The sequence below is a fragment of the Hyaena hyaena genome, unplaced genomic scaffold (assembly GCF_003009895.1).
Source record: "Hyaena hyaena isolate Hyena2069 unplaced genomic scaffold, ASM300989v1 scaffold_1148, whole genome shotgun sequence".
Lineage (NCBI taxonomy): Eukaryota > Metazoa > Chordata > Mammalia > Carnivora > Hyaenidae > Hyaena > Hyaena hyaena.
Genome location: NW_024081782.1, coordinates 484,735 through 510,498, shown reverse-complemented (window position 1 = coordinate 510,498; position 25,764 = coordinate 484,735). Strand labels below are relative to the sequence as shown.

The following is a 25,764-nucleotide window of genomic DNA, read 5'->3' as shown; positions in this document are numbered from 1 at the left end:
TAGTTCTATTTTTAGTTTTTTGAGGAACCTCCATACTGTTCTCCAGAGTGGCTGCACTAGTTTGCATTTCTGTGACTTTGAAGTTGGTGCTTCCAGACTCTGTAATTGTGAATACATGCTTACAGCTCTCCTTCTTTCCTTGTGCTCACTGTAAGAATCGATGTCCATCGTAAAGAGAATGCGGGTGCTGCTGAGAAGTCCATTACTATCCTCTCTACCCCTGAAGGGACCTCTGCAGCTTGTAAATCTATTCTGGAGATTATGCATAAGGAAGCTCAAGATATAAAATTGTGAGTAAAGAGGATTAAGCTGTGAAGAGGTTGTTATTCATGCTGCTTTATTTTGAACTTCTATGACAGAATTCTTAGGAATTGCCAACAAACAAAGGGCAAAGCTGTCCTGAAGAGCTGCAGTGGTGGGTACTATTGAGTTGGTTGTAATGTAGAAGTCTTTTAAATATTTTATTTTCAATCGTGTTTGGATATGGGGTGGTTGGTATTAATGGGGAAAGTCTAGCTGTAGAAGAAGGCGCTTACGGGATAGGAAGCCCGTCTGACAACCAAGAAATCTCCTTGGGATTTACTCAAAATGGGCCTCAAATCCTGAGTCCTTTACTCTGAGCCCATGGCACCTCTGTTCTTACCATCTGCCCAGCCCTACTCTGCAGCAGTAGGGAGTAAAGAAGTGAAGAAATCTCTAATCCTGTGCTAAGGCAAACTGGAGATATATTTGGGTGCTCGAGGTTGAAACTCTAAATGCCTGTTCCACAGGAACTTTGAACAGAGGTTAGGTTCTATGCCACTTGAGCTTACAGTGCAGTGCTTCCCTAAAAGGAGAGAGCAGACTAAGGTACTGGACTTAGCCTGGGGACCTAACCACCAGCACTGAATTTGTAGGGACCTTTAACATGTATTAAATGTATTTTAGTGATGTTATATATCACTATGTTATATGATCATAATTCTTTCTTTTTTTTTTTTTTAATGTTTTTTTTTATTTATTTCTAGGAGAGAGAGAGAGAGGCAGCGCGAGCAGGGGAGGGTCAGAGAGAGAGGGAGTCACAGACTGAAACAGGCTCCAGGCTCTGAGCTGGCAGTCAGCACAGAGCCCGACGCGGGGCTCGAACCCACGAATCACGAGATCATGACCTAAGCGAAAGTCGGACGCTTAACCGACTAAGCCACCCAGGCGCCCCCATAATTCTTTTTCAGAATAGAAAAAAATGTTTGAAAGGCTCACCCTCCTGATAATGTGATATTTTTCAACAGTGATAGGTATCACTTGGAAATTCAGAAAGGTACTCAATAAAAAGTGAAAGCCCCCCTTCCTGCCCTTACACTCTTTTCCTAAAGAGTAATCACTGTTGAGTTTCTTCTGTTACTTTTTTAAATTGTGCATGTATCTCTAGGAATGTAGTTAAGAATATTTTTTAAAAATCCTCCTATTTTGCATTTGTACATTTTGTTCTGGTATTGGGGATTTAGGGATGTGGGTTTGAGTAAGAAGTGTTTTCAGTGAGCTAACAGAATCTAACTTGGAAGATATTCCCTGAGATGCATAAAAGAAAATGGTTTTAAAAATTAACTTCAAATACTTGTTACTGTTTTTTTTGTCCCCTCTGTTCATGCATTCCTAGAATGTAGGTCAGTGAACTTTAAACTCCTTCTAGCATAATGCTTCCTATATGGTAGGTAGGAAGTAAATGTGTAATGAATGGATATTGTCTTTTTACCCAAAAGAAGGTATACTTATCCTGATTGCATGACATTTTTCTTTTTTTATTTATAGCACAGAAGAGATTCCCTTGAAGATTTTAGCCCATAATAACTTTGTAGGCCGTCTTATTGGTAAGGAAGGAAGAAATCTTAAAAAAATTGAGCAAGACACTGACACTAAAATCACGATCTCTCCGTAAGTGTTTCCTTGCTTTCTTTGAGTTAGAAATTGTTCCAGCAATGTGAAGCTGTAGGTTATATATTACACAGAGCCTCTGTCCTCTTACAGGAGTTTGAGCTAGCCTGTATTCCACCATGTTACATTTTGTTTCTCTAGCTTAATCTGCTACCTTCTATCTGTGTCTAACCCATGCTGAAAGTGTGATCTGTTCCTCCTAAAGAAGCAGAAAGCACTAAATACTTTACATTCATATTTTCTAGCTGAGGTCTTGGTCAGATTTATTGATCCCTATTCCCAGAATTGAAACCCAATTTATTGTTCATTGCTGTGTAACAAATTATCCCAACAGTTGACCAGCTTGAGACAATAGTAAACATTTGTCGCTCACCTAGTTTCTGTGGGTCAGGAATTCAGGAGCAGCTTAACTGGGTGTTTCTGGCTTGGGGTCTCTTGATGTTGCTGACAAGTCCATGCTGACTGTTTATCTGAGGACTTAGCATATGGCCCCCTCTTAGGGCTGCTTGGGTATCTTTCAGACATGGTAGCTATCTTCCCCCAGAGTGGATTATCTAAGAGGAGCAAGACGGAAGTGACAATGTCTTTTATAACACAGCCTCAGAAGCCACACTGTATAGGTTTTCTAGTATAATTGACACAAGTCAGCTCTATTCAGGGTTGGAGACGATGGGCCCACTAAGGAATAGGTCATCTTGGAAGCTGGCTGTCACACCTTGGGTCTATGAATGCTCGGAAATTGTATGGAAAGGTTTCCCTTTCTGAGGGTAACCATTTTTAGTTTACATCAGAGTACCCAAAAAAAGATGAGGTGAAGAGAGATGGATGAACTAAGGAAGAATGCTAAGGAAAGACAGGCAGCATGTTCATGTAGCAAGAAGTTTTCAGAGAAGGGTGTGGCAGGAAATGGGGAAGTCCTGTTTGATTATAAAGAAAGAAAAAAAACCACAGAGTGGTAAATATAATAAATGATTCTATGCTGTCTTGAATTTTAAACCCAAAAAGGTGAGGGTTTTCAGAGGAAAAAAAAATCGTAAAAGCTATTGTAAAGGAGCTGTTAGAAAAAAGCTAATATAAAATGCGTGGCAGGGAGAGGTGGGTTGAGTCCAGAGATGAGAAATAAACTGTTTTTAGTCTAAGACAAATAGTCTTCCTTGTGTAGATGTTTACATTTTTAGGAAATAAAAGAAAGGTTAAGGAATAATAACCCATTCGTCTGGCTCAAGTTGAGCCTAGGGCATTCTGCTAAGTAGTGAAAATGAGGATTTTAACTCTACAATTAAGGAGAGCTGTACCAGTTTTCTGTATCCTTCCAGTCTATGTACTTAGTCTTGTTTTCCATGGTTAAGAATCTCCCACTGCTTTCCTCTCAAGGCTGTTGAGTGACTAGGGCTCAGGCAGTCACAATTGTCATCTGAGTGGATTTTGAAGCTTCGCCAGGAACTTGGTTGAGCAGGGGGTTTCTGAATATTGCTGAGGCCTTCTAATGTAGTGGTATAAATGGTCATCAAGGGACCATTTTCTTTTTATTTAGTCAAGACACATTGATTTATGTTATTTTCTCCAGCTTACTTTAAACTCTAAAATTCCTGGCAAAAAGTAAGTTTAGACACATGAATTCTGGTTTGTTCTTTGGAATATTTCCATGTTTATTTCTTGCTTGGTGACCCAGAAAACGCAATTGCATGAGCATGCCAATTATGTTTAGAATTGGTCCATGCAGACTAGGAACATCCTTATTAAAGTTTATGGACATCTGGTTCTTGGCTTCCACTAAAACTGTACATCCCTATGATCATTTTATTTACATTTCATTGTTAAATTTTTGTGAAAAACGTTCACCTTAAGTGGTCAAGAAGTACACTGTGTTTCAAACATGGACTTAAGTGAACTGTGTACACCCATTAATTTTTATTGAGAAGGTGGGAGGGGAAGTATTTTCTTCTGCAGCTTTATAATTCTTGGATTCATGTGTTTTGGGGCTTACTCATTTTTCATCATGTCTGACCACCCACTTTTATGTACTGCCAGCCACCACAGTTGGGTTTTAACTGCCATCTGTGGCTGAACTGTTATTAACTGTCTTCCTCCTATAATTTCCATTCTTTTACTCTCCCTTCTTTTTCATTCTGCAGATTGCAGGAATTGACGCTGTATAATCCAGAGCGCACCATTACAGTTAAAGGCAACGTTGAAACATGTGCCAAAGCTGAGGAAGAGATCATGAAGAAAATCAGGGAGTCTTATGAAAATGATATTGCTTCTATGAATGTTAGTTTTAATATGGAGGACGTCCCTTTAATTTTATGAACAGTTTTTATGCATTAATCCTGATGTCGTTGATGGTGGCAGAATTAGATGTAGTTTCTAGTTGATTTTTAGCACCATATTGAGTGTGCCTTGGTTTGGAAGACCACGGGCTTTGACATTAAGTGTGGCTCTCTGATTTTAGCAAATGGTTTAGTCTTTGAGACTTAGCTTCCTTACCTGTTACATAAGGCTAATACCTTATGTATGAGTATCTTCTGCATAATGTTAATTTGAAGATTAGTAGAGTAGGAGTGTGGGCTTAAGAGAGACGTGAATTGGGTTTGGGTCCCAGCTCAACTGCATGTTAGCTACAGCTGTGTTCTCTTGGACAACTTACTTGGTCTCCAGGCATTGGTTTCCTCATCTGTGAAATGAGGCTGTTGTGCCTACACTGAATGCTTTTTAGGACTGGAGTTATAATAGATACCATGCATATAAAGCAACTGTTAATTCAAATTTAAAATTTAATGTGGTTAGTCATAAACTTTGGAATTTATTATTAATTAAAAGAATTAAAAATGACAATGTGTGTAGTGTAGTGAAGGCATTTAAAGTGAATTGCGGACATTCCTGAATGGATGGCATGGTGTGGAAGATGTAACATTTTGGTAGTCCATTTTGAATTTTCAAGTAAATGATAAGAGAAAAACATTCCTCGGTTAGGCCTGTCATCTGAAACACTATATGTAAAAGAAGGGAAATATAAAAATAATGTCTTTGTGAGAAGAACCTAGAAAAATGCTGATCATTTTACCCCACAGGACTGGCTGTCTTCCCTACCTTGCCATTATAACTGCTCATCTCATGTTTCAGAGTCAGTTGTGAGTTAATCCAACCCATACACCTTTTAAAGAGACTCTCAGATTTGCTCATGTCTCAGCTCTGTCATCTCCACCTCTCTTCCTCAGCTCTTATAAAATTCAACCAACACAAAGTCCCCTTTCTGGCTCTTGGAGATACTCCAAAGATACGTTTAGTTGCCATAGTTATATGGGATGGGACCTGATTTTGAAAGATCTTGACATTGTTGTAGACTTTTAGACCCATGACAGCCAAATTTTATCCAAGGAGTAAAAATCTCTTAATAATAGCTCTTTCTGTATATCTGGTTTGCTTTTCAGTGCACAAATCTTGTTTGCTTACTTATTCAACTAATGCAAGGTTTTCAGTCTGTATTTACTGTGTGCCCATAGCACACAGAGTACATATTTGTCTAAGTACTGTGAGCTGGTCATTAAGGAAAGTGAGGGTGTGTTCCCTGCTTTGTGAAAGCTAGTGTAGCTTCAGATCAAGGAGGGGGAAGATGAGCACACAGATTTTAAAATATCAAGAAATATAAACAGGTGCTTAAGTATAACAACATGGAACATCTGGTCTGTTCTAAAATTTGAGTCATAAAATGATTTTTTTTTTTAACAAGAGGTCACAATCTGAATACTGTCACTTATGATTACTTACACTTGATGTTTTAAATGTAAAATGAAGGACCTTTTTGCTGTTGCAGCTTCAAGCACATTTAATTCCTGGATTAAATCTGAATGCCTTGGGTCTGTTCCCACCCACTTCAGGGATGCCACCTCCCACCTCAGGGCCCCCTTCAGCTATGACTCCTCCTTACCCACAGTTTGAGGTAAGATAACGTACCTTGGCTTTCTTTACAGGTGAGTGGGATGCAGTCAGAAGGACATAGTTATTAGACTTTGTTGCCCTTTAGTAGGGTGACATTCAGTGCTGATTGGGACAAATCCTAATGTAAAACCTGGGCCCTGTATGATCTATCAGTTGAGAGCCAACACACGCTCTCCAGTTCACGTCAGTAGAACCTTCTTACCTACCCCTTTGTAGAAGGGACACGTGAAATACTCTTTTGAAGTATTTGGGTACTAGGGTTGTCACCAACCTTTTAAATCTCAAAAGCAAAGTTTGAGACTTCAGGGAAAGGGAAAGAAGTTATTTTTAAATGTTGAAAGATAGTACTTTAAAAGGCTCCCTTAATCTGAAACTTCACCTGGAAGTCAGCTGCTTTGAAAGGTCAATAAAAATGTGTTTTCTACTTTGAGTGTGCTTTTTTTCTTTCTTTTTTTAAAATTTATTTCTGAGAGAGACAGACAGACAGCATGAATAGGGGAGGGTCAGAGAGAAAGGGAGACACAGAATCTGAAGACAGGCTCCAGGCCTGAGCTGTCAGCACAGAGCCCAATGCGAGGCTCAAACCCATGAACCGTGAGATCATGACCTGAGCCGAAGTCAGACGCTTAACCGACTGAGCCACCCAGGTGCCCCTGAGTGTGCTTTTTAAACAGTGAGCTCAAGCTTGTTTTCCTCATGGATCTATTGTGCGTGTGTGCAACTATTAGACAACTTGATTTGTAAACAGGTAGACTATTAAGAAAGGAACCTTATTTTTATATTTATTTTTTAAAAACTGCATTTTTTCTGAAGTCAGAAATAGACCAGTGATAGTAGAAAAATAATTGCAACATAACAGATACCTCAGATAGTAATTATTTTTAAAGTAGTTCACAGTTCTGTTGCATTATCAGTGATAATTAGAGGTAGACAGTCATGGAAATAAAAATAACAACATTCTAGGATCTTCCCTTATGGATTTGTTTTTACATCTCTGCCTTCCTGTTTGACTCTTTTCTTATATATACTTGAAGTAGTACCTCCTATTCCAATTTAGGGAAATGTCCAGCTGCAACAGCTTGGGGGTTCCATGGTAACTAATACTGCCTAGACTACATATAGAGTAAAATGCCCTTGGAATTGTATTGAGAACAGATTGCTGAAATTGTTCATATTTTATCCCTTTATGAGTGAGAATTGCCTAGGCCTGTCTTGAACCACCTGACTGTGTTAGGTGTTCTTCACTTTTGGCCTCTTCTTGTAGTGTTTCTGCTTTTATGGCCAGCGATATTTGCATCTTCCCCTGCAACTCCCCAGCCACCCTGAACATATTTGGTCCTAGAGACCATATAACAAAGCCCATTAATCTATGGATAGAGGTATCAAAATTTCAACTCCATGTCAGTGTGAATGCATCTATCCCGTGTTACCCAAAGCTTTCCATCACAGCTAACGGTGATGTGAAATAGCTGACATGTTTGTACCTTGATGCTAAAGGGACTAAGGGAGGATCCCTGGGGTGAGAGTAAGGGAGGATCCCTGGGGTGAGAGTCCAGGTCCAGCCCAGCTCTGCCTGAGCTTTGTATCGCCATCGGTCACTCCCCTCTTGCCTCTGGGTTTGTTATCTCGCTGCACAATGAAGAAACTGAATCAGATGTATTATCTTTCAGGACTCTTAAGTCAGACATTACTAGTTTTTACAGAATCCAATAACGTAAAAAGTTTAAGAGGAGAGTAAAAGCCTAAAATAGGAATTTGAGAGAATATGGACTTAAGGTCTAATATGCCTACTAGTTTCTTTATTATAAATAGATGAATTTGTCATATTACTGAGTTTAAGGTGCATATATCTCTGACATTTTTGTAAAACAGCATTGATTAAAAGCTATAAGGAGCTGTTTATTTAAAGTAACTCATTGCTGAAGAAGCTCTTATTTAAACTATATCTCTCCTAGTTGCTCTAAACTAGCTTTCTCTTCGGGCACATCCCTTAATCTCTCCCTCACTTTCTTTTCTTTTTTTTTTTTTCTTTTTTAAGTTTTTTAATGTTTTATTTACTTCTGAGGGAGAGACAGCATGAGCAGGGGAGGGTCAGAGAGAGAAGAAGACACAGAATCCGAAACAGGCTCCAGACTCTGAGCTGGCTGTCAGCACAGAGCCCGACGTAGGGCCCGAACCCACGAACCGTGAGATCATGACCTGAGCCAAAGTCGGATGGTTAACCGACTGAGCCACCCAGGCGCCCCACTTCCTCGCTTTCTAATTTGTAAATTGAGGTGTCATTTAAATGCTTCCATCTCTACTGGTTACAGGTAAGGCTTTTACTGGTTTTCAGTAAAGCCTCTCACATTACAAGTGGTAACATTACAGAACGTTCTTGGACATCCATCTTTTACACTTCTGTGGCTGCTTGAGTAGCAAAAACTCCGAAAGTGAATTGCTAGGCATCTATTTTTAAGATACATAAATAAATGAATATTATTTAGAGTTAATTTTGTGTAGTGATACAGTTTTGTGTAATGGGTTCTTGTGTTCTTAGGAAAATAAGGATTGTTTTAAGAGAAGTAAGATTGTATTTAAAACATTATTTCCAAAGGACTTTTATGATTTTAAATCTCTTGAGTGACTTAAGCAAGTAGAGATTTTGTTTTAAGAATGGGACAGAGGGGTCAGTGAACCAAGAGTAAACTTAAGGAAGATCCCACTGGAACACATGGTCTTGGCTTTTCCTGAGATTTTAAAACTAAACCAAGTCGATGTAATTGGAAGCAGCCAGTGAGATCAGGAGATGGAGAAGCTGCTAGCAGTAAAGGTAGAAACACTGCCGAAGGGAAGCTGCTGAGAACCCTGAAGGGCTTGGTGGTTTTGTGTGCAGGACAAGGAAGTTCTCATCTTACAGGGATAAAATGTGGACAATTTTTAGCAGCCTGCGTTCTTTGCAGAATTCAAGTGGGCATTTGGTTCTACATGTATGCTAGGCAGTGATATAATAGAATCCCCAACTTCACACATGGGCATTTTCTCTGAATTGGTGTAGGAGGTATCACTCAAAACACTAAAAGCTAAGAAAAAAGACAAATCTATCTATCTAGTTGGAATTGTTAATAAATTAGGGTTATTAAATTGCATGTGTTTGTTGCAGATGAATGTGTTACTGTGATATTTCTCTGTTGATTTAAACCTAGTACTAACTTTATCTCTGTATATTAGTCTTAGACCTCAAAGAATGTGTCAGGAATCATCCAGAGAACTTAAAAGGGAAAGGACAACTATTTCTGTAATTTACCCTTTTCCCCAGAATGGAAGAAATCTGTGCTTTTGTGAGTTTTAAAAATATGTTCTTGCAATTGCCTCTCCTCTTAAGAATAAATACATAGGTACATAATTCTGTCTTGGAAATTTGGTATATATTTTTAATAACTTTTTTAAAAAAAAGATCAAAATTCTTTTTATGTTTATTTTTGAGAGATAGAGACAGCGTAAACAGAGGAGGGACAGAGAGGGAGACCCAGAATCCCAAGACAGGCTCCAGGCTCTGAGCTAGCTCTTAGCACAGAGCCCAACGTGGGGCTTGAACCCATTAACCTTGAGATCATGACCTGAGCCGAAGTCAGATGCTTAACCGGACTGAGCCACCCAGGTGTCCCTAAAAAAATTTTTTTAATGTTTATTTATTTTTGAGAGAGAGAGAGCATGAGCAGGGGGAGGGACAGAGAGAGGAGACCCAGAATCAGAAGCAGGCTCCAGGCTCTGAGCTGTCAGCACAGAGCCCTACTTAAGGCTTGAAAGCAGGAACTGTGAGATCATGACCTGAGCCGAAGTCGGACACTTAACCAAGCCACTCAGGTGCTCCTAGTTATACAAGCATTGTAATTAGAGGTAATTATTAATGGGAGCATTGTACTATTTTTAACTTGTCACCTCAAGCGCATTCATCTTGAAATTAAGCACAATATCATCACTTTTAAGAAATTCAGCCTGAGACCATTATTTAATATACAGTGCATATTTAAATTTCATAGTTACTCCAGTAACGTTCTATTAACTAGTTTTCAATAGAGTCCAGTTAAGGACTAGGCATTGCAGTTAGTTGTCTTGTCTCTCTAGTCCCCTCTTATCTTTGGAAGAGTCCGTCCCTGCGTCATCCGTTCCATGTGGTGTCACCTACCCCCTACCCACCACTTGTTTTCTTATTTATGGCATTGAGAAATCCAGGCTAGTGGTTAATGTCGCCTAATTAGGATTTGACTGATTGCCTGTATGTAATTAGGCTCAGGTCATAACTTTTCCTGGGTAGGAGTACCTTCACTGTGTCTCACTGGGAAGCAAATGATGTCATTGTGTCTCATTGTTGGTCATATTGTTTGATCATACAGCTAAGGTAGCGTCTGTCCGATATCTGCATTGTAAAGGTACCTTTTCCACCTGTGATTAAGATGTAATCAGTAGGACTTTGAGAATATATGTCTTGACCTCTAGTCTTTCTCAACATGGGTTTAATATCCATTGCTGCCATTTGCCCAGTCACATTATTACTATGTTTATGTCTGTCAATTTTTACATTTATTAGTTGGCAGTGTTCTGTAATAAAGACTTTCTCTACCTTCAGCTCCATGAGAGAAAATGGTTTTTTGTTTACATTAGAATTTACCCCAGACCTTTTGTATTAGAATCTCCCAGGGTAGGAGTTGGGGATGAGATGAGACTCATACATCATTGTTTTGGAAAGCTCTCTGACCTGAGTGTGAAAGTATAAGGTTAGCAAAAGCTGCTTTGTTTATTTTCTTTTTTTTTTTTTTTTACGTTTATTATTTGTTTTTGAGAGAGAGAGAGAGTGGGGGTGGGGTAGAGAGAGGAGGAGACAGAGAATCTGAAGCAGGCTCTGCACTGTCAGTGCAAAGCTGGATGCGGGGCTCGAACTCACAAACCATGAGATCACGACTTGAGCCAAAGTCGGATGCTTAACCAGCTGAGCCACCCAGGCGCCCCAGCTGCTCTGTTTCTTAACTGGTTAAGAACCTGTACCTCACCTTGAGCTTATATGAATCAAAATCTCAGTGGGAACAGATGGAAGCTTAGAAATTAGTGATTTTGTAAAGGTCATCGGGAGGTTTTTTGTTGCCTGTTCATTGTCAGACTGCTATTCTGCAAACAATGGATACTGTTCTATGGAAGGTGGACTCAAGTGTTGGAAAAAATATCAAGACTAATGCATGATAGATAATATTTGGGATAAATATAAATACATAACGACTCAGGTATGTCCCTCTTTCTAGGTTGTTTGGTGCTTTATCTTAAAGTGTGGTCAAAAACCTACTCCCTTTCTCTGGATCACCTGTTAATTCCAACTCACAGGCATATATCAGGCCAAAATGTCTGTGGGATGCTGCCATATGTCTGTTTTCATGCCTCTAAAACTATTTTGGCATGCTCTGTGTGTTAGGATTAGCTTTGGCTATGTATTACAAGAAAAGAAATGGTTTAAATGAGTGTTCCTTTTTCATGAGAAGAGCTGAAGGGTAGTCAGTCCAAGGCTGTAGTAGTTGTGTTATATCATCTAGGGCAGGTGCTCCTATTGGCTTACATGCCGCCTCCCAGCCCAGGATGACTGCTCAAGTTCCAGGCATTGAGTCTGATTCCAGCCCGCAAAGATGAAGGATAAAAAAATCAACAGCCACCTCAGAGTAAGACACTGCCTGAGGATAGCTTTTTACACTTGGATTGGTGTCTTACTTGCCAGAGCATAATGTCCATTATGTCTGCCTGCAGGAGAAGCTGGGAAGCAGCATCTCTAACTGAAGAGATGACTAAATCTGTCCTACTGGATTGAGCAATATTACCTGTAAGAGGAATCTCAGAGAGCCTGGGAGGGTGGAAGTGAGCTTTTTAAGTTCAATCAGAAACCAAATAAAAACCACACACAAAAAACCAAAATGATCTAAATTAATTCTCGATCACAAAATTCCATGATTCAGATTCCACTCCTACAGATAATTTTCACTGAAAATTAAAGGGAAAATGCCATATTCAGAGAACTGTGTTGTGTTTCTGGATACCAGCTAGAGTGAACTGTACTTTCAGATAGCTGTCAGGTAGTTTTCTGATGTAATGTTTTAAGGGAACAACTCTTGACCAAGTTCTGTTGTAGTATATAACCTCTCCGTGGGGGAGTACTTAGTTGGAATAGCTTTGCCTTCACTGTATTAATACAGACTTTGTTCTTTATCTAAAATCCTATCACTAAATATTAAAAATGTACCTAGTAGTCACCACTTTTTGAAGCAAACTGTTGTTTTTAAAGGCAATAGTTAGGGGCGCCTGGGTGACTTAGTCGGTTAAGCATCCAACTTCGGCTCAGGTCATGATCTCATGGTTCGTGGGTTCGAGCCCCATGTCGGACTCTGTGCTGATAGCTAGCTCTTAGTCTGGAACCTGTAGCTAGCTCTTAGTCTGGAACCTGTTTCAGATTCTGTATCTCCCTCTCTCTCTGATCCTCCCCTGCTCGTGCTGTCTCTCTGAGATAAATAAAACATTAAAAAAATTTTTAATAAAGACAGTAATTAGGGGCACCTGGGTGACTCAGTTGGTTAAGTGTCTGACTTCAGCTCAGGTCATGATCTTGATGTTTGTGAATTCCGAGCCCTGCGTCTGGCTCTGTGCTAGCAGAGCCTGGAGCCTACTTCAGATTCTGTGTCTCCCTCTATCTGCACCTACCCCACTTGCACTCTGTCTCTCACTGTCAGAAATAAGCATTAAAAAATGCTTTTTTTAAAAGGCAATAATTCATCAGAACTTTATGTGTTTTTTTTTTTTCCCCTCCTTACCATTTCTTCTGATACTCCCTTTAGTTGGCTTCACTTTTCTTCTTGCTGAAGAACCTAGTATTGTGGGTCTGTGGGGGTTGGTTTATTTAAAAACTGGGTTAGAGGATTAAAGGTTGGCAGGTATTTGCTCTCAGCACGTGAGGATGCTCCACTGCTGCCTTCCAGCATCTATAGCTGCTGATGGGAAGCTTGCTGCCCTTAGAAGTTCTCACACGGAAGTCGGTTACTTATTAAGATCAGTTCTTTATCCTTGATGGCCTGTAGGTGAGCAGAGAATCTCTTTCCCTTTAAATGTATATTGCCTGGTAAGCAGCTTTTGATGACTAACCATTTCAAAGACTCTGTCTTTTTATGTATAGCTCTCTCTTTCTCTAAGAGTTGTTTCATTTTGCTACTCATGTTTTCCTACTGCTGCTTTGTAACATGAAAGGAGAATTGACACACCTTGACTTGGGATAAATCCCTTGCCTCTGTTTCATTCCAGGACTTGGCCCACCCTTCCCTCTGCATCGTATTCTAACCGGAACCTGAGAGGTGGATTGTTTCCTAGTACAGCTAGAGTTGATTCTTGCAACAGACAAAAAGTCTCTAGTTCCTGCCTAGCAGCTGGCTCATGCAGTACTTGATTGGCAAACTTTGAGTTTAGAAATGACAAGAAATGCTCCTTTCAAGAATGCTCAAACAGTACGGAAGAGTCAGTTGGCAGCTCATGCACAGAGCGAGAGCCGAAATTGGCATAGCACAGAACGGCATCCGTAGCTGAATGGTATTTCCTGGCGTTTGGGTTGGCAGAAGTTAGCTCAAGTGCTGTTGTCTTCATAATTTTGATAGCATCTTTGGAATCTTCCCAAAAGTCTCCAGAACAATAGTGTGATCTTAAAATTGCAAATGTGTTTATCAAAGAGGCAAGAAAGATGAACATTTTCTTACGTTTTAGTTAGTTCAAGGTGCTCTTTAAGAAACAAAATATTGTAAGAGTTGAAATGATTTTTAGATCAGTTCTCTTAGTGCCCCACTCCTTAGGATTTCCTACTGTAGGTACAGCTCTTTTGTCTGTAAAATATTTGAAAGTAAATCACTCATTATATACATTTACTACCTCTAAGAGGCCTTGGTTACGTAGCTATGGGAGAAATTTTCTGTCTCTCGCCCCCCCCCCCCCCTTTTTTTTTTCTTTTTTAAGGACTTCAGTATTGTGTTCAGGTCACGGAGTTGAGTAAACTTAATTTCAGTTCCAAACCCAAATCCATTAAAACAAAACACACAAAACAAAACAAGAAACCCAGGAGTATCTATTTTACAAACCAAAGGGAAACACTGGCATCCTTCCAGGTTCCTGAAGGCTGGTTTTGTTGGCTGGCACGCATGTCTCCATGCCTTTGTGCTGTCTTAGATTTTGTTCCCCACAAAGTAAATACACTTAACCTTACTGTTTGCTCATTCTTGTATCTCCTCATGATAGATGATTAGGAATTACTCATTGGCAGACTTTACCAGTTATGCAAACCTCAGTTGAGCAGCTTTGTTCTTATGTTATTTCAAGTTATAGAGTCTGCCAAGAAGTCCAAAGGAAGTTTTGCTTATAGCATCTGGCAGAAGTCCACTGGGAAGCAGCTTGGGTCATGTGACTGCCCTTCACCTCCGAAGGTTTTGTAAGAGGCATTCAGGATAATGCAGCTGAACACTAACTTAAATGCAAAGAATGTATAACAAGAAAGGGTGATGCTGATGAATTTTCTTCAAGCTTGAACTCAGAGACTTAAAATCACAGGTGAAAGAGGCTTATTACCAAAAGCCATTGTTCTGACTTCTTAGTTTTGTAAGTAAAAATTAAATGATCTATGTATCCAAATCCTGGAAACCTGGCTTACTGTGCAGAAGTCTGTATAACAATAATTTGTACCACAGAGGTAGTTTAATGATTATCAAATAGACAGGATGATTATGCAAAGCACCTTATATTCCCAGAGGAAAATTTCCTTGAAAAGTAACCTGCAGTCAGGGAGATGCTTGGTGAATAAGGAACTGGCACAGAGGGAAATGGGTGATATTCAGACGTCTGATGAGTCAACTTTTTATTAATGTGCTATTGCCAGGGGAATGCAGTACTGCCCATCAGTCTGGGGCACCACCTCCTCGTATGTTTAGTTTGCTTCTAACACCGCTCTCTATGTTTGACAGGTTCTCTTGTTTCTGTTTCATTCCAGCATAGAACACTTCTCTGTCGACATACAGATTCTTTCTTGATGTCTTCACCCCTTCTTTGTTAAAATGTAGTCCTTTTTGATCTTCCTCTACTGACCACCATTCCTTTTCCAAAACCTCACACAGCTTTTAAATTTGTTCTGAATCTTGGTATTGGATTTGTTACCTCCTACTCCATTTCCGTTCCTAAAAATCAACAACAAAAAAAGTACTGATGGCCTTTCATCACTGTGTCAGAAAGATTATTTTGCTTTTATTCAGCTTTTGAGGCTGCAACATAGGTTTTGCCTTGGATCTTTTCTCCTAGATGAGCCGTCTTGAGTATCGTCTAGGCGGAGACACATGCGCACACTGTACTTGTGAGGCTCTGCAGCTTTCACTCCAAGGATGACGCCTGTTAACATCAGTCCTCGAAAGACATACAGAAGAAGTTGCTCTCTGGGATCAACCCCAGGAAGAGTGTTCTTTACTAAGCAAATGGATAGTTTTTCTCTTAGGGGCATACTCATCCAGCTGACTTCTTTTTTACATTAGCTGCTGGAAAGCTTAGTGTTAAATGTGTAACAACATTCCTGGCTTCATCTTTTAGATTCAGGTCCCTGTCCTTTCATTTCTTGGCCACCTTTGTGTTACGTCTAGATGATGTGTATTTTCTAAGCAGCCTAAAATCTTTCTGAAACAAGGCCCAGAAATCAAATAATTACGCAGTCATGGCAAAACACAATGGGGCAGATCTGAGTTACACATTAGGTTAGTCTGATCATTAAAAAGGTCTTTATGACTCTCAGGCCCAAAACAAAAGTACATTATTGAGAAGAACATGATAGAGATGTTCTCAGTAAGATAAAATACTTAGGTCCTATCTTTACTTAAAAAATTGGTTAAGATTAATGTGTCTGTTATACCATAAGGACCAGAATGATCAAGTATTAACACTGAGCACAGTTTATGGTCACTGTCCACATTAATTCAGCCACTAAAATAAGATGGGCCTTAAAGTGTCCCTTTGGAATAAATGGCACGTGGTAATTGCATAAAACACTGGCAGGCTGTGAGGTATAGTGCTTTGCACACAGAGGCACTATTCTTAAGACTGGGAAATACTAAAGAATGAAATAATTTTATTTAGCATTCTTTGCTGGTGAATAGAAACAGAAGTGACTTGGCCAAGCTGTGCAAAACAGGCCCTTCTCACAGATGTCCACAGTCCAGAGTTAATGGGAAGGCAAACCCTCTTCTCCTGTATTTGTTCTAAGAGTGCTTACAGAAATACAAGGGAGGCTTCATTTAGCTGACAGCTGTATTAAAATTTGCAGTGTGTTGTGTGTTAGGATGTCCTAGGAAACACCAGGAATAGCAGGTTGTAAAGAATACAAGTACATCCGCATATGCTAAAGAAACAACATAATGATTTTTCATCAGTAATATTTCCTGGAGTTGAATTTTAAGTTAACTCTTACAGAAAATATTAGGTACCTGTGGGTTTTAGATCAAGGAAGACACTTATACAGAAGAGCAGTTTAGATGATTTTCATTTGTAGAAAACTAAGGATAGAGTCTAGAATCCTGTGTTGCTGTACTTTTCTCAAGTGTGAAAGGCATGGTTCAAAAATAAAAAGATTTTCCCCAGGGGTGCCTCTGTGGCTCAGTCAGTTGCGACTTCCACTCAGGTCATGATCTTAACAGTTCGTGGATTCGAGCCCTGTGTTGAGCTCTTTGATGACAGCTCAGAGCCTGGAGCCTGCTTTGGATTCTGTGTCTCCCTCTGCCCCTCCCTCCTGCTCTGTCTCTCTCTCCTTCAGCAATAAACATTTAAAAAATAAATAAGTAAAGATTTCCCCCTTTCCTTGATAGATCCATTGACCATAAGATAAATTTAGTAGTATGAGAATTTGGAAATACTTGTCAGGTAGGTTTGTTTGTGTAATGGACTTTTAAAAAATAGGGAGAGAGAATCTTTTTTTTTTTTAATAATATTTTCTTAACCTTTATTTATTTATTTATTTTGAGGGAGTGAGAGGGAGAAAAAGAGGGAGAGAGAGAATCCCAAGCAGGCTCTGCACTGCCAGTGCGGACCCCAATGCAGGCCTTGAACTCATGAACCGTGAGATCATGACCTGAGCCAAAATCATGGGTCAGACACTTAACTGCTTAACTGACTGAGCCATCCGGGTGCCTTTGAGAATCTGTTTGTTTGTTTGTCTGTCTGTCTGTTTTGAGAGAGAGAATGTGAGCAGGGGAGGGGCAGAGAGATAGATGGAGCAAGAATCTCAAGCAGGCTCTATGCTGTCTGCACAGAGCCCATCATGGGGCTCAGTCCCACTACTGTTGAGATCATGACCTGAGCTGAAACCAATGGTCAGATGTTAATCAACTGAGCCATGCACCCAGGTGTCCCAGTCAATTTTGTTTTTATTTTTTTAATGTTTATTTTTTGAGGGGGTAGGAGGGGCAGAGATGGGGACAGAGGATCCAAAGTGGGTTCTCTGCTGTCAGGACAGCTTGAACTCATGAACCGTGAGACCATGACCTGAGCCAAAGTTGAACGTTTAAGTGACAGAGCCACCTAGATGCCCCCACCGCTGTCTGTCAATTTTAAATGTTAATCCTATGATCCATCATTTCTGTGACATAAAATCTTAGAAGTATTTGTACAGGGGCACAAGATTTATGTTAGAGATTTAATTACAGTATTATATAAATTAGTGGAAAAATGGGGAAACAAACTTTCTGCAGATCTTGAAAATAGCAACTTCAGCTACAACAAATAACAGATAAAAATGAAGGAATTTTGAATTTTTTTCGTGAGAACTTCTCAGAGATGTGGTTATTTTATTCTCACAGTGGAAACAAACATTGAAATTCTTAACTTATAAAGTATTTTAAGCAGGCATAAGATGGGCGTATGCAGTTGACAACAGACCTAATGCCTTTAGGTGTTTTGTTCTCTGGAAGCATCTTTTTTTTTTTTTGTGGGTGATTCAATTAAACTAATCATTAGAGTCTTTGAAAAAATTTTTACTTCAGTATAACTGACCTATAACTGGTTTCAGGGGCACAATGATTGCATATTTGTATATATTGCACAATGATCAACACAGTAACTCAGTACCCATTACCATAGTTCTTTTTTTCCCTGTGATGAGAACTTTAAGATCCTTTTATGCAGCTTTCAAATATGCAATAGAGTATTAACAATAGTCCTATCAAGCTATCAGTTACATTCTCATGGCCTATTTAATCCGTAACTGAAAGTTTGTACCTTTTGCCCCCTTTTACATCATTCTTAACCTTTACTTACGCCTTTTTTTCAAAATAAAGAATATTTTTTAATTGACTATCTCTGATGCCATTTTTTACACACTGATGATCACAGGTTTATGCTTTTGCCAGCAGAATACATTTCTTTTGACTCAGGAAATCATACCAAGGCAGTACCTCCTCAAATGAAAGTTCTGTTGGGCTGTCTGTTTTTCTAGGAGTCACTTAACAAAGCACATCCCATACCTGTTGAAAGCAGGATATGTCCTTCCATTTTTTTTTTTTTTTTTTTTTTTTTTTAAGAGAGCAAAAGTTGAGGAGAGGGGCAGAGGGAGAGAAAGAATCTCAAGCAGTCTCCATGCTCAGCGCAGATCCCAATGCAGGGTTTTATCCCATGACCATGAAGTTATGACTTGAGTCAAAATGGAGTCGGACTCTTAAATTGACTGAGCTATCCAGAATCCTACTCCCCCATTTAAAAGAAAAAAAAAAAAAAAGAAAAAAAGATGGCTCAAGAGCTAGAGAAGCCCAGGTTTGAATGCTGGCTACAGTACCAGTCAGTATACTACCATGTGCATCTCTCTGGCTCAGCTTTCTCATCTTTAAAATGCCAATGTTGGGGTGCCTAAGCGACTCAGTTAAGCATTCAACTTCGGCTCAAGTCATGATCTTGCAGTTCATGAGTTTGACCTCCGCCTGGGGCTTTGTGCTGATAGCTCAGAGCCTGGATCATGCTTCAGATTCTGTGTCTCCCTCTCTCTCTGCCCCTCCTCATTTACACTCAGTCTCTCTCTCTCTCAAAAATAAATGTTCAAAATTTTTTTTTAGGAATGGGAATGTTGTTAGTTTCTGTTAGTTGCATGGGTTGTGAGGTGTAGATGAGGTAATGTAGCTCACACAGAGGAAACGCACAAACTAGTACACTCCCTGATCATACCTTCTTAAACCTGAATTTTTGCATGCTTTCTACCCATCTTCCCATCTGTTAAACACAAAGGTTAGCACTCAGATGTTACATGAATGGTTTAACTGGAATTCCACCATTCTGTGTAGACTGGGAAACTTTTTGTATAACTTGATAATTACCCATTTTAAATGTTCAGATCTTTTGACTCCAGCTAAATTTTACTTCTAAGAGTTTATGTAACAGAGGTATACAAGGACACAATTTTTTGTACAAAGATTTGATTGCACTATCACATGAATCAGTTGAAAATTAAGTACACACACACACACACACACACACACACACGCTAAATCAGCAGAGTCTAGCTGAAGGAATGCCCTGTTAATGGGTGAGGGAGGGGCATATGACTGACATTTTCTGATTTAATGACATTATATCTTATTATCTTCCCTAATATTTCCCTTTTCTCATTTCAGTTTAACTGGTAAGTAGACAAAAGGTTTTCCTTTAAAGAACCAGCCCAGCTTTTTTGTTATTTCCAGATTGTTTTTGTTTACTTATTTTTTTAAACAGTTTTCTTTTTAAGTTTATTTTTAGAGAGAGGGAGCGTGTGTGTACATGTGTGCAAATAGGGGACAGGGAAGGGGCAGAGAGAGAGACAATGAATTCCAAGCAGGCTCTGGACTGTCAGCATAGAGCCTGACTCGGGGCTCAAACTCAGAAACCGTGAGATCATGACCTGAGCATAGACCCAGAGTTGGACGCTTAACTGCCTGAGCCACCAAGGCACCCTTACTAATTTAGTTTTTAAAAAATCTTCAGAGGAAGAAACTTTAAAGACTTAAAAAATTTCTACCAAACATTGAGTAAACTGTCATATGGAACAGCCTTCTGGTAAGTGCATATTGAGGGACAAATACAATGGCGGATTCATCTACATGTGAGTTTCTGTTGACCATTGTTATCTCCCCATAGACCCATGGTACTGAGTGCTCCATTCTCTCTGCCTGCACCCTGGCCTTCACAGGGAGAAGATGGAGCTTATAATGCTACTGGTAATGTTTGTGTTGTGAGAGTGGTGGTCATTTGGTGGACCAGCATTAAACAGCACAAAACTTGTATCTACATCCAGTAAAAACAAATGAGCCCAATGCTACTGTTTTCTTTGACAAAGATTTTCAGAAACTGAAAATTCTAAAGATTTTCCTAATTCCTAGGATGCTTGAAAGCAAAACTGTTGGCATGTTTGAGACTTTATACAAATCTGGGAAGAGTTTTGTAGATTAGAAATTAGAAAGATGTCTTATGGCTGTATGTGTACATATTACAGTGCTGAGGGACCACTGTGAGTACTTGGGAATGGAATTTACAGTATCCCACATGATAGGAATGTAAGATTTAAGACAATTTGGTGAAGTGTTTTTTACCAAGTGGTTAATGTGTACATTTCTTATTGCAATATATCTTCTAATACCTCTGTAAATCTTAGTTTAGGTGTACTTTTTTTTTTTTTTTAACACATTAAATTTTACTTGGTGTATTAAGTTGTGGCTCATCTTAAAATATTTGTTTGCATAGGGGCGTCTGGGTGGCTCTGTTAAATGTTGGACTCTTGATTTTGGCTCTTGGTTCATGAGATTGAGCCCCACATCAGGCTGTTATCCCTGCTAGGGATTCTCTGTCTCCCTCCCTCTCTGTCCCTCTCCCACTTGTGCTCTTGCTCACTTGCTCTCTCAATAAATAAAAAATATTTATTTTTTTTGAGATATGTGGGAAAACTATACCTGCCTATCAATTTTGCTGTAACATAAAATTGCTCTAGTCTTAGGAAATAAAAATATTTCTAAGAATATTTCTTGGAATGAATTTCTTAGAGTTCTCCTTGGAAGGATGTTTTTCTTAATGCTAGAAAGTATTAATATATCAAGATGTGCACTGCTTCTGCGTCTTACAACCTGTGGCTCACCATAACATCACAGAATTTTGGATTAGCCTGTTTTTTGGAATCCAGTCCACTGTGTCTCTCGAATGCGTCCTTTAGCCCTACAAGAATGACCATTTGAAGGGAGACAAACTCAGGAAGGACATTGTTTGCTTGAAGGGGGAAGCTGAGATACAAAGTACACAGATAAAATCCATTTTTGTATAATCTTTCAGGAGTTAGCCTTCAAAATGTTTTCTGGGGCGCCTGGTGGCTCATTCATTTGAGTGACTGACTCTTGGTTTCTGCTAAGGTAATGATCTCACAGTTCATGGGCTTGAGCCCCATGTCGGGTTCTGTGCCAGCAGTGCAGAGACTTGGGATTGTGTCTCCCTTCTCTCTTCTCAGCCCATCCTCTGCATATTCTCTCTCAAAACAAATAAACCTTAAAAAAAATAGTTTCCAGTCTGTCCAGGTGTAAATGGCAAAGGGAGGGCAGAAATGGAAGGAATCAAGGATTATATGGGAGAGAATCTTAGAGCATTTTACCACTCATGTGCTAAAGTTCTCTTCTAGTCCTGTCCTATGCTTGGGTGTGGTGCATACTGAATGGTAGTGGTAAGGTTTTACACTATTTAGTCCTATGTAATGAGACTCAGGGGTTCTTCCCTTTGAGAATAATTTGTCAGGTACGTGTTAGCCAAACTCCCATGGATAAGGTGTCGAGTGGCTTCGTTGGATACTGTGGTTTGTTGATGTGTAGCCCAGAATTTACTTGTCAAGAATCTAAACTTTACAACATTGACATATCTTGTAAATCTTTGCACCAGTGACATTCTAAAGTTTAATTGTGTACAGAAAAGTGACCTTTTAAAGTCAATGCTTTTGGGTTGACCAGGAGATCTTTTCAACATTAGGTAAACTCTTGTCAACTTCCTAATATTCCTATTGTTTGAGAACGCCCCATTCCTGTGCCAGTGATAAAAGCCTGATTTGTACCAAATTCGCATGTCTGTCCTGTCTTTCCAACAGCAATCAGAAACGGAGACTGTTCACCTGTTTATCCCAGCCCTCTCCGTCGGCGCCATTATCGGCAAGCAGGGACAGCACATCAAGCAGCTTTCTCGCTTTGCAGGAGCTTCTATTAAGGTACTCTTCTGCCAGCTGTGGCTCTGAGTGCTTTAAAGACAGTAAGTTACAGAAACACGGGTCGTCCTGCCACTTCATAATTGGAGTTGAATGTGGCAGTCTATACTGGGGTTACACATAGGGTGACAGAAAACCCCAAACGACAATAGCTTTAACAAAGTAAATTGAATTCTCTCTCCAGAAAATAGTCTGGAGGTGAGCAATCCAGCACCAATATGGTGGTCTTGCCCATATTGTCTAGCCCTCCACCTAGATTCCTTCCAGCAGATCATCCCTAGGCCGGGCCTTGGTCCCTCAAGGTCCCAAATGACACTATTCAATAGTGCTCTCCCCATCAAGTCTGTGGTCCAGCCAGTCGGAGAAGGCATTAAGACCCTTTCTCTTATGGAGGTTTCTTACTAGCTGCCACAGGAGATTTTAACCTCCATTTTGTTGCTCAGAAATGGCATCACAAAGCCAGACATAGCTGAAGGAACAAAGGAAAATATAGTCCATGTATGTTCGGCTAAATGTTTTATTATTATGGAAAGTGGGGTATCAAATATCAGGGGACAACTAATGGTATCCACCAAATAGATAATTGTGTGCTCCAAAGATTCTGTATTTTGGTATGTTGAGAAACAGCATAATATCAGATGTACAGGTCATTGTGTTTTAAAGAATGCACAAGTAGATAAATTTGATACAGTGACAGGTTTTTTTCAGGAAAACATCAGTCTATTGGGGTGTTTTTTGTTGTTACTGTTTCATAAAAACTTTATTTAAAAGAAGAGAGTACATGAAAAAGCAGCACTCAGATGTTAAGAGCGTGTTTAATTCCACCTGTCCCAAAATGGGAAGAAGCACATGTTCAGCAAGTGGATTAACTGTGGTCAATCTGTACAATAAATATTAAGAACAAACTATTAAAGAATAAGAACATGGTTGAAGCTCCTATTATATCCTAAGGGAAAGAATCAGACTCAAAAGGCCACATACTCTGATCCATGTGTGTGAAAATTCGGGAAATGGCAGAAGTACTGGGATAAAGAAAAAGTCAGTGGTTGCTAGAAATTAGGTGGAAGAGAGGCTTGAATACGAAGAGATAGCGGGAAGAATTATGGAGAATAACAGAACTGTTTATATTTTGATTGATGTGGTGATCTGCCTATGCACTTGTTAAAAAGAATTAATTTTACTGATGTAAGTTAAACAATTAAAATGCAAAACACAGAAATAGTCTTCATATGCTCTCCTGTAGCAAAAGATAACATACATGAACAAGAAATGCAGCCAAAATAAACAGGTAAAGGAAGAGATGGTAAAAGATCAAGTAGTGAACCAACTTTACTGTCCTGCTTAACTTCCTGATTAAAAAGAAATCTTTGACACCTGGAAAAAGAACCTAATAGACTGGCTTGGGGGAAAACCGGCAATGAACATTTCAGAACCAAGAATTGAGTATTTAGGTATTCACTTCTTTCTCTTTTGGGCTTTATGGAGGTTTTATAATGTCTGTTAAGTAATAGACATTTATTTGTTAATTAGAATTGTGTTCACTTATTGGACATTAGGAATGTTCCTAACTTATCCTGCACAGACAATGCAGTGATGGACAAAGTTCTTTTTGCCAAATTGTTATATATACAACCTTATTCTTTAAGGTTAGTCTGTAAAAATAGATCTGGTGAGTCAGAGGGCATGTGTTTTCAGGCTTCTCCGAGATTGTAGCAGTTTATACTCGTAATTCTGTGTATGAGTGCCCTTTACCCCAGGTCTCCATCACCAGTATTAACAAAAAAAAGTCTAGTTGGAAAGATAAAGAATGGTATCTTTTTTCCAGGGGTTTCTTGTGAATAATTCTAAGAGCTTAGACTAAAAGGAAGTAATTACTTGTTTGTTTTATAGACTCAAAATTAGGAAGTGCCCTTCATAAAGTAGGAATAACATTATTGTGGCTCTAGGTGACAGAGGGAGAAAGCACTGACTCCATTAAAAATAGAAACATTCTTGGGGCGCCTGGATGGCTCAGTTGATTAAGCACCCAACTCTAGATTTTGGCTCAGGTCATGACCTCACAGTTTGAGAGTTTGAGCCCGTATCAGGCTCTGCACTGACCGCCTGGAGCCTGCTTGGGATTCTCTCTCTCCTTCTCTTTCTGTCCCTTACCCGCTTGTGTGCACGCTCTCTCTCAAAATAAATTTTTAAAACTCCTTAAACATTATATTGATCATAAATATGTAGAAAAGTGTCTAGTAGCTTGTATAAGTAACTGAAAGTGATCATACTGAGTGGTAGAATTTGGGGTTTCTGTCAAATCTTTGGCTTCCTCTTCTTACATAGCAGCAATATATTTCGTAAATAAGAATTTACTTCTTGCACAGCATTATGTCTAGCGATTTTTTTTTTTTTTTTTTTAATTTGAGAGAGTGAGCAGGAGAGGGGAAGAGAGAGAATCTTAAGCAGGCTTCACATTCAGCACGGAGCCTAATGCGAAACTTGATCCCATGACGCTGAGATCATGACCTGAGCCAAAATCAATAGTCAGATGCTCCACTCACTGAGCCACCCAGGTGCCCCTAGCAAATTTTTTTTCTTTTAAAACAACTCCTACCAGCTGGGTCCCCAAATCCTAGGACTCTGGAAGAATACTGGTTTCCTCTCTCTCCAGCATTTCCCCCAGCTCAGGCTTTTTATGTGATTTCACATATTCTGCAAAAATAGGAAAGTCATTTACTTTGCTTCTGCCCAATTAATGTTAATTTCATGTTACTCTAATGAGCATATTCTACAGGGAGATTTACCAATTGTCTTAGATTTACAGTTTCTTGCACATATCCCACACCTGGAGGTTCTGTGGCATGTGCTCCACAGACCACATTTGGGGCACCACTGTTGTACAGGAACCGGGCCGTGGAGACAGATCCAGCTCTCTCCAGCTGTATGAGCTATGTGACTGTGGATGGGCCACATAACTGAACTTCTTCAGTCTTCAGTTTCCCCTCTGTAGAGGCAACAGCTCATTACTATCTAGTGAAGATTATCTGAGATTGGATGTGGATGTTTATATCAGGGCAAGGCACAGTGTTAAGTGCATGGTCTACCATAGGAACCATAACCAGTGAACCCACATTAATCACTGCCACTCTATAATTTTCTTCGAGAAGACTTTTCATTCTGCATTTCAAGAAGTCCTACACAAATGTCAGGCTGGTTTGTGTAATGTTACTATCAATGTCACCTGAAAGTGTCATTTCCCCTTGATGTGCCTGTTACAGATCGCTCCAGCTGAAGCACCAGATGCTAAAGTGAGGATGGTGATTATCACCGGGCCACCAGAGGCTCAGTTCAAGGTATGTGCTCTAGCATGCAGGGTAGAGGTAATGAATGAATAGATTTGAAGAGTGTTAATGCTTTGTTTTCAGGAACTCCATAACCTGGCTTCTCCCTTAAATATATCTAAAACTCAGTAGAAGGAATCTCCCAATGGAAATTTCTAAGACTAAGAACTCACACTTTATTTTCAAAAACCAACCAGACTGTTTTAATTTCGAGAGTTTTATAATGATTGCTGGGTTTACCTATCTCCCAAGAGAGAGTGTGCTCAGTGCCTTGTTACTATTATGAGGTGAGACTTTTAAGACTGAAATTCACAAACCTGTGTGGTT

General features: G+C 39.5%; 1 protein-coding gene across 1 annotated transcript in view; it reads left to right on the top strand.

The window, feature by feature from the left end:
• Positions 1-25,764, top strand: part of IGF2BP3 (insulin like growth factor 2 mRNA binding protein 3) — a gene marked incomplete at its 5' end in the record, with an annotated part of 46,089 nt that overhangs the window by 14,764 nt on the left and 5,561 nt on the right. The window contains 6 exons of the mRNA XM_039222511.1: positions 156-290; positions 1,789-1,911; positions 4,047-4,182; positions 5,726-5,851; positions 22,001-22,117; positions 25,375-25,449. Of these exons, the coding sequence (XP_039078442.1) occupies positions 156-290; positions 1,789-1,911; positions 4,047-4,182; positions 5,726-5,851; positions 22,001-22,117; positions 25,375-25,449 (712 nt within the window). The remainder of the gene's footprint in view (positions 1-155; positions 291-1,788; positions 1,912-4,046; positions 4,183-5,725; positions 5,852-22,000; positions 22,118-25,374; positions 25,450-25,764) is intronic.